This window comes from Palaemon carinicauda, chromosome 14, assembly GCF_036898095.1.
Source record: "Palaemon carinicauda isolate YSFRI2023 chromosome 14, ASM3689809v2, whole genome shotgun sequence".
Classification (NCBI taxonomy): domain Eukaryota; kingdom Metazoa; phylum Arthropoda; class Malacostraca; order Decapoda; family Palaemonidae; genus Palaemon; species Palaemon carinicauda.
The window spans coordinates 118,724,807-118,734,806 of NC_090738.1; the positions used below are offsets into that span (position 1 = coordinate 118,724,807).

The window sequence follows — 10,000 nt, forward strand, 5'->3', positions numbered from 1 at the left end:
ACGGTAAAAATCAAGGAATAAATGTTGCCAGGCATTTACCGATTTAAAAACTCACATATTACGGTCATCAACCGGTAAAAGATAACAAAGTGGGGTAAAATTACGGTTGCCTGTATTTTACTGAAATACGGCTGAGAACAATATATTTTTACGAAGAATTTCCGATTAAAATACGCTTTTTCTAACAGAGCTGTAGTTAAACACAACCGAGAATTTATTTAGTAAATGTTATTTCAATAGCACTTAGAAACTATTTACATGCATATCCACCTTTGTATGCAGGAAGTAATGAAAGTATGATAGGATATACCAGCCTCAAGTTTCATTCGATAGTGTGTCTATGAGTGTGAAGGGGTGAGGGAAAATAGAATGACTAATATTTATGATTACAATTGTGCTAACTATGTAAGAGAGGAGAAATTGCATCGTTTATGCACAAAAAAAAAAATGATAGATGGTGCTTGCAAGCAGAAAACTACAGGCAGGAGTTACAAGGAAAAGGTTAAGAGATCAAAAGCAAACCACGATAATACAGAGATGGTTGTTAGGATAAATATAACATATTGTTAACTGAATCTTAATGATAGGAAATAGAAAGACAATGAAGGAGATGAACGTCAATGTCTGTATAATTTAGTGTGATTTTGAAGGCAAAAGAAAGATTGAATGAAGGGATAATCTGAACTATTTTAAGAAAGGAATGAATTGAAAATAGAAGAATCAGAGATGGCTGGTTTGAAACCATATTATTGCAATCAATTATGACAAATGAAGGTCGTCACACAGATTAGTATCTATAATGATAAAACCAAATAGCCTTTTCTATGGTCATGTTAGTTTCTTTCATAGCGAAAAGATTTCTTTGTGCTTAGGTTTTTAAAATGTCATACATTTCGTTTACTTTAAAATTGTTATGGTTACGTAAATTTTACCTATATCAAAGTTTGTTTATTCCATACCATTCTTTTGTTGTAGCAATGGGCTCTTGATGGGAGATAATCAACACGAATGGCTATGATACTTCAAAAGTTTAAACCTAAACTGGAAACCAAACTTGTTTTTCCTGAAAGTTACATGTGGAGTAATTTGTTTATATAAAATAGAATAACATGAATAACGTAAATGATAATTTATTCCGCTATTTCTATATTTACAAAAATCCGTAAAAATATTGTTTTTCATATTAAGAATGCATTTCACCATTTTCATCAAAAGTTAATAACCCCATTTCCTTTCTATCCTTCCAGTTATCCTGATTGTCTTGAAGCATGTGTGACGACGAGGAATCAGCCTTAGTTGTAGACAATGGCTCAGGTATGTGTAAGGCTGGCTTCGCCGGCGATGATGCCCCTCGCGCCGTTTTCCCCTCCATTGTAGGTCGCCCTCGTCACCAGGGTGTAATGGTCGGTATGGGACAGAAGGATGCCTACGTCGGCGATGAAGCCCAGAGCAAGAGAGGTATCCTCACTCTCAAGTATCCTATAGAACATGGCATCATCACCAACTGGGACGACATGGAGAAGATCTGGCACCACACATTCTACAACGAGCTCAGAGTGGCACCCGAGGAGTCACCCATCCTCCTCACAGAGGCACCTCTCAATCCAAAGGCCAACCGCGAGAAGATGACCCAAATCATGTTCGAGACCTTCTGCACTCCAGCCACTTACGTAGCCATCCAAGCTGTTTTATCTCTATACGCTTCTGGTCGCACCACAGGCATTGTGCTCGATTCTGGCGATGGCGTGTCCCACACAGTCCCCATCTACGAGGGATACGCCCTCCCTCATGCCGTACTTAGACTTGATCTTGCAGGCCGAGACCTAACGGATTACCTCATGAAAATCCTAACCGAGAGGGGTTATTCCTTCACCACCACGGCCGAGAGAGAAATCGTCCGAGATGTGAAAGAAAAGCTGTGTTACGTCGCTCTAGATTTCGAGAACGAAATGCACGTGGCGTCTGCCTCGGCATCCTTAGATAAGTCCTATGAGCTTCCGGATGGCCAGGTCATTACGATTGGTAACGAGCGCTTCCGCTCGCCAGAGGCTCTCTTCCAGCCGTCTTTCCTTGGCATGGAATCTTCTGGCATACACGAAACTGTCTACAACTCCATCATGAAGTGCGATGTTGACATCCGGAAAGACCTGTATGCTAACAATGTGCTCTCTGGCGGTACCACCATGTACCCTGGTATTGCTGACAGGATGCAGAAGGAAATTACTAACCTGGCTCCCTCCACCATCAAGATTAAGATCATCGCTCCCCCTGAGAGGAAATACTCCGTCTGGATTGGGGGTTCCATCTTGGCCTCTCTCTCAACTTTCCAGTCTATGTGGGTCTCGAAAGAAGAATATGATGAATCTGGACCTGGTATTATTCACAGAAAGTGTTTTTGAATAACGTCATTTTATTACCTACTGCTCCCCCCCAAAAAAATCTTATTTTCAGTTGTTTTGTACTTTTTATAATTAAAAATACTGAGCTAATAATCGTTTAGTTAATTTCCACCCATTATTGTTAAACACTGTTTCAAGTCAGGTCAATGTTTACCATCAATTGCTTGAATGCGCTGAGGTAAAGCTGAAATAGATTACAGTAATTACGTGTAAGTGATCTTCCTAACTATTCTAATTAAAGAGACATTCTTAAGCACTTCCCAAATATAAGGCTTTTTTGCGTAAGCATTTCTTTTTAACTTTTTTATTCCTTTCTTTCGTTATACTATAGGCAAAAAAACGATTGTGCTTTAATAGTTAACTGCAATGAGTTTGCAAATCTTGACGAACTTAAGTTGTTCAGTTTATTAGGTAAATCAAACCGCAGTAAATCTATTTGTCATATACTTTTATCGTTTCCATCAAATAGGAACCTATGAATTAAATATTGTTCGCTGCTATCCTGATCATTAACTCCAAAAATACTAGTTGTTAATAAATTTGTATAGTTAAAAAAATAGAAATCACAATCATTGTGCACTAAGTAGATATATATATATATATATATATATATATATATATATATATATATATATATATATATATATACATATATATATATATATATATATATATATATATATATATATATATATATATATATATATATATGAATGATTACCCTCTATTTCAGGTTACGGGTGGCATGATTGTTGTGCTAGGGTAATCAGTTTACTTGTTTGTAAGACTCATTTAGTGTCTTATTAACAAGTGTTGAAAATTTCGTTCTATTCTTTACATGTTTTATTTTAAATATTTGGAATAATTATGGATAGGTCTTCATTAATCCATAAAGAAAGAATTAAACTATATTTCCTTTTGTGTGTGTGTGTGTGTGTGTGTGTGTGTGTGTTTGCGAAATGCAGACAGATAACACCGTCGTTGAAAAGGGTTAGACTTGAAAAAAAAAAAAAAAAAGTCAGGAATCACCAGCTGGTTCAGATCCATTACACGACTTTTGTAACTTCCGCTTGTCTGAAGCCTTGACTGTGACTACTTGACCTTGCAAAGAATAAGAGAACTATTGACTTCAGGCAGAAATTTAAGAAGCCAACGATAAGGTGTCCCCTTTTTCTAATTTTTTTTTCTTTTTTTTTATAGCTCGGTTCAGCTGGGCCTACTTCTAAGCCTAAACAAGATCTAGGGGGCTTAAAGGGTACCGGGCTAGTGGGTTAGAGGGGAGGGGCTTTTGGTCATCAAGTCTCCAATATCCCGCCGTTAAACACAGTTGTAATTCAGGACTATGCAAAGAATTCACGAGGTCGTCTTGGGGAGTTAGGACCTCGACTTTGTGTTTCGGGGAGCGGGACCTGAAGAGAGTGACAACTGTTGTCGGGAATGTCGGGGTGTAAACAAAAGTATGCAGCGCAAGTGTTTTTGGACGTTTACTACACTCTCAAAGTTAGAAAACTATAAATGTTAGTTAGCCGTTGGTGACCCTTGCAGGCGGCCAGGCCCTCGGGAAACCCTCAGTGGCGTTTCCGCTGTGGCCGAAGGATCGACGGACTGGCTGGCGGACCGACTCTCTCGACCTAAAGGATTTAGCGCTATTAATCTAAAACCGGCGTCCTCCTGTCATCTGCTCCGTCCTCCCAACAACCATAAATTGATAGGTTTGTTTTGGGGTTTTCGCATACGAGGGGCTGATGGGTGTTTGTTTTGGTGAGACGGACATTGTTCATCAGTGAGAAAATGTGTTACGGAATGCGTAGTGATGCTCTTGAGGTATCGTACTTGAGATTTCAAACAGGAAATGGGATTATTGAAAGGTGATTACTTTATAACAGTACACTATTGGGTTTATTGAATATTGTGATAGTTAACGGAGATATTTATCGACTTATTGTACATTGGAATTATATGGATCAATGAGTTTTAATCTCGAAGACCTTGTTCCAGCGAACAATATTCTTCGGTAATCTCATTTTTTTTCGGTGGATTTATTTTCGCTTACATGAATATTGCTTCCTCCTTTGAGAGTGCATACTTTCGAAATATTGATGAGAAATTATAGTTAACACTACAAACCCTCCTCTTTTTTGTATTCTTTCTCAGATTAAATAGTTATCATTGATAACTAACATAGTTTTCAAAATTTATTTCCTTTGTACATGGGATTGTACCTTGATTTTCAACAACTAATATCGCGATAATATTAAACCCTACATCTATATCCTGGTTTTGATTTCACTCACTCATTCAGTCTATAGGTCCTTTAGATCCTCAAATTGCAACCTGTTACTGTTCCAACTTAACTCATAATCTCTATTAAAAGTTCCTGCACTGGTTTGGAACACTCAATTTACTTTATGAATAAAACTTTTGTGATTTTTTCTTATAAAATCTGTTGAATGAGTGAGTTTATTGATAAATGACCTATTATTAATTGATTAGTGGCTACTTCAAACCTTCCTCTCCCAGAGTGCGCTTGAGCTCTTCTTCTTTCGTCATTATTAGTTCCATTGTATAGTAGGGTCAGCCGCTTAAGTCAACTTTATTGCTGTCTAAAGCAAACCCTATAATCCTAGACTATCAAAATTTATTCACAATATCCAGCACTGCACTAAAATTTGCATCATATAGGGTGCATTTTGAAGGTTTCTTCACAATAATGAACCTTGGATGTCAGGATGCCAGATAACTCCAAATCAAACAATCAATCAATCACAATATTGACGTAACAAATTACCGACGTCAAAAATATTGCGTCAGAAATGTTTATGGTCTCGGTACAGTTACATCTCTCATCTTACGTCACTCGCTTTCCCCGCTAACATTACGTATCTATGAAATATAACTGATCTAATTAATGCTTGGCTTGGATGATAAATGTTGCTTGACATCCCTTTCCATACGCATTGCTCATATACTAATACTGTCATATGAAATGATTTCCTAGTACAAAACTTATGTATAAATGTTTCTTACATTCTTCGAAAAATGTTTTTTTTATTTTCAATTATATTTTGTTCATGAAGCAATAAAAACACGCTTGTTGTTAAAAATAGTATGGGAAACAACATAATCGGATCGTTTAACATGAAAGTGCGTAAATATATATAAAGTGCATTATATAGGTACAATCCTTTTACTGAAATGCTTACGTTCTTTTTTTTTTATAAAAGCTTTTTTCCATAGGCTGTTGGGACCAAAATCAAGTATTTCAATTTCTTACTATTTACGCACATACCTATGCATTCACTTTCATAATGTTACAAACTGAGTCAATCTTAACTGAGTACTATTATCATACAAGAGATAATATTCATCAAACCTTTCACGTAGCTTAGAATGAAATACAGTTCATTATAACAAACACACAAATATTATCTCCAGGGCACAAAAATTAAATTTCCCTTTATTAAAAAAACAAAAAAGTATTCCACCAATAACGGATTCTAACATACGGTGCCTTCAAAGACAGTCAGCATCTATATTTACACCAAAATTCTTTCTTACATTATAACTACAGTAGCTTAACCGATACCGTCTTTTGAGCATTCACTTTATAAATAAAGTTGTAGTTTAAAAAGCACTTTACACTCATATGGCAATTACTTAATGGGAATAAGCATTAATTGATGACTGCACATTTTCCATCGACTATAATCTATACAGTAGTCTTAATAGCTCCACTTTATACGAAATCCTTAATCAACAGAGGTCAGTTTTTACACTCCGGCTCTGGTCCTCTCGAAGTGCCAAGGCGGCTGTCACTCATTCGTCAGTTGCAAGAAAAGACAGAATTAGTAGAGACAGGCAAATTGGAAGCCAAAGAAATCCCAAGAAGGTACATACCATTTTTATACTGCTCAGTATAATAAGAGCTTGATAGCTGAATTACCGACAGTGAAAATTAAAAAAAAGGCTTTTCCAAAAAATTCCGTATACTAATGAGAAATATATTTTTCTAAATCAGAATATCATTTTCGAAACCTTTCTTCTTTCTTAATGGCCCCTTGTTTCGGCTTATCTGAATAGTAGATAAAGTTCCCGTTTTTTTAAGTACATTCTCTTTCCCCTTTTAGACTCCCGTTTCTCTGAGTTCCCCAACTAAAGAAATAGAGAGAAAAATGTCTAATCTGTGGGGCTCTGATCTTTGTAATTGAGACAAAGCTATTTTCTAGGAGCACCTGTTCAGTTTTCGGATGGTCTCCAGTACCGTCCACTCTTCCGTAACTTTACGGTTTAATTTTTTTTTCGAAACTTTAAACATAGGCAACATATATATATATATATATATATATATATATATATATATATATATATATATATATATATATATATATATACATATATATATATATATATATATATATATATATATATAGAGAGAGAGAGAGAGAGAGAGAGAGAGAGAGAGAGAGAGAGAGAGAGAGAGAGAGAGAGAGAGAGAGAGAGAGAGAGAAGTTTAACATTTTCCTTACCACTCTCTAGAGAGAGAGAGAGAGAGAGATGCAAAATATTCTATCATGATATATCAGTATATACATATAACACACATACACATATATTTATACATATATATACATAGATATATTATATACATATAAATATATATATACATATATATATGTATATGTATATATATATATATATATATATATATATATATATATATATATATATATTATATAGATGTATATATTTCCATATATGCAGAATATATATATATATATATATATATATATATATATATATATATATATATATATATATATATCATATAGATGTATATATTTCCATATATGCAGAATATATATATATATATATATATATATATATATATATATATATATATATATATATATTATATATATACATATATATATACAGTATATTTATATTTATATATATATATATATATATATATATATATATATATGTGTGTGTGTGTGTGTGTGTGTGTGTGTGTGTGTGTGTGTGTGTTTGATCGAGTAATACTTTTATATTGTATAGGTATATAAAACACGTATATGTATGTGTGTATATATATATATATATATATATATATATATATATATATATATATATATATATATATACACACACACACTAAACGTGTTCATAATATAACAGAAAATAGTTCTTAGTATACTCACAAAAAGATAACGGAAAATATTTGTGCCTCGCTTATGAAATCATGAGCATACGAATACATTTCTATAATGCATATGTTAAATGGTTTATATCTTTAATTGTATACAGTAATGCAATAATATGCCACGTTTATAAAGAACGCACTTATTCACGAGTTCCCGAAATAATTTCCACATCTATTTGTGTACATACGCCCATCAACACACACATACTTACATAGAGATATATAAACAAATTCAACACTTAAGCTCTTATACCCTAGGAGAGGGTGAACCTCGAGAAGAATAACAGCATTGTCGTTTCGTAAAATATTACATAAAAGGAGATTTACCATTCCAATGAATCAAGTTCGACTCATACGGAGCTGGAGGGATAGGTATAACGGATAAAAGAATGGAATATATAGAAAATATAAGAGATAAAGAAAGTAAATTAGAAGATAAAAATCTGTATTAAATGTAAAATTGAATTTTGTCCATCAAATTTATGCTTCTTAACGTTTAAATATTAAAAAGCAGAGAAATTGCCAGAATACAATAAAATGTCAAACTTTTCTGACCAAAATACAAATATCTTTGTCTTCTAAAATTTTACAATTGCAAAATAATATGTCATATGGTTAAAATAGTCACACTCACTGCACCTGGGAACAGTCTCATGAGGTTTGCACATTAAGAATACAAGAGTCAATCTCGTATGATCAACACGGCCGTGCTGGAATTATTTTTGACCTTTTATCATTTGGACCTGATGATTCCCATGGAGAAACAATTCGTTTGATTTGGTCTAATCTATTGTTTATCAATTTATTATTGCAAATACTTTGTTATTTTATTATTATGAAATGCTTCAGTGGGGTTACATAGACCTTAAAGGGGAGTATAATGCCAAGTTGTTGTGGATGATTTCCAGTATATTTCAATATTTATCCATTGAGAATAGAATTTGTTAATACTAGTTGGTTCTTATGTGCGTGTGGCACTTCTTGAATCGGAATGAATAACAAACTTGATATTTTCCCTTTCATTAATTGTTTTAACAATGTCAGTTGCTAGTAAAATCGCGGATAGTTCAGAGGTAAATACTGATGTTTCACTATGTAATGAGAGCTGCCTTGTTTTGTCTAAGGATACTGCAGCATTGCCAGCACCCATCGAAGATTTAGATAGCATGGTTAGTTTCTTTCCTTTGGATATGTTCCAATGTAGCCCATATGTTGTTTATGGTGTCTCGGAGTATACTTACATTTCTTTTATAAATCAAAAAGATGAGAGTATATTCTTGTTTTCTTTATGATCCAAGGTGTAGGAAAAAAGATGGTTGAATACGGTTTATTCTGATGTTTGTTGATTGTAATAGTCTAAATCGGGAAAGGCGGTTCATAATTGTTTATAAATACCTCTCTTCCATGGAAGAGCTCCTTTACTGGTGAGTTGGTAACTACGATCTTCAATGCACTTCATAATGTAAAAAATTCTGAATGTAAGGACAAAGGTGGTTCCATACTTTCACAAAATATTTGGATATTTGGAGAAGATCCAAAGGCCCCACAACAATGTCTCAGGACTCGAATGTGTGTTGAACACAAAAGCTAAACAGAAGAGCGTCCAACCCTCAACCAGACTGCATTATTTCCCTCAGCCTTTTGAGAGTACTCCCGCACATATTGGATGTTTAAGGCCTACCTCTGTATTTCCTCTTTCACGGCATCTATATCGCAATCCATATGTCTTCTTCTCCACCTATCCTACTAACACATCCGAGTTATACACCTTTTCATCTGCTTATCATCTTGCATCCTCTCCACGCGACCATACCATCTCATTATATTCCAATCCATCCTTTCATTTTTGCCATTAAGTCTATAATCTCTCCTATATAACTCAATATTTCCCACCTTCCCAATTAATTATCTTCTCATATGTATATTGCACATGCAAACTATCTCATCATCAGCTTACATCTATTTCCCTTCATTTACATTTTATATTCTCATTTCAAATAATCTATGTCACTCCTCTCATCATGGCATTTTTCATGATTTATTACTCGACATTTATATAAATGAATCCTCACCCTTCTTCCACCATCCATACTCTTATATATTGTTTCATCTCTCATGTTGCTGTTAAGTGTTGCAATCTTACACATAGTAATATTTATTATCAAACTCTTTTCCCAGTTTCAGCAGTTTCCTTTCACTATCTCCATTTAAATTCTTTATCATCAACAAACTTCAACTATCCGGCGCTTTACTTACATATTTTCTAATCCCAAAGCTTTTCCCTTAAATAACCTTCCTTTTATGAACACCCAAACCAATCATGCAATGAAAATTTGAGACAAACGGTTGAAAACCGTTGGGTGGGCAAGCTTCATTAATAGTCATGTTACCTATCATG

The 10,000-nt window shown here is 34.2% G+C and overlaps 3 protein-coding genes across 3 annotated transcripts in view; 2 read left to right on the forward strand and 1 right to left on the reverse strand.

The window, feature by feature from the left end:
- LOC137653645 (actin-5, muscle-specific-like) overlaps positions 1–2,466 on the forward strand; it is a 3,200-nt gene extending 734 nt beyond the window's left edge. Inside the window, exon 2 of the mRNA XM_068387219.1 lies at positions 1,248–2,466. Within this exon, the coding sequence (XP_068243320.1) occupies positions 1,269–2,399 (1,131 nt within the window). The 5' untranslated portion in view covers positions 1,248–1,268 and the 3' untranslated portion in view covers positions 2,400–2,466. The remainder of the gene's footprint in view (positions 1–1,247) is intronic.
- Positions 1–10,000, reverse strand: part of LOC137653653 (actin-5, muscle-specific) — a 181,839-nt gene that overhangs the window by 86,400 nt on the left and 85,439 nt on the right. The window lies entirely within an intron of this gene.
- LOC137653238 (actin-2, muscle-specific-like) overlaps positions 3,710–10,000 on the forward strand; it is a 17,161-nt gene continuing 10,870 nt past the window's right edge. The window contains exon 1 of the mRNA XM_068386604.1: positions 3,710–4,111. The gene's annotated coding sequence lies outside the window, so the exon portion shown is untranslated. The remainder of the gene's footprint in view (positions 4,112–10,000) is intronic.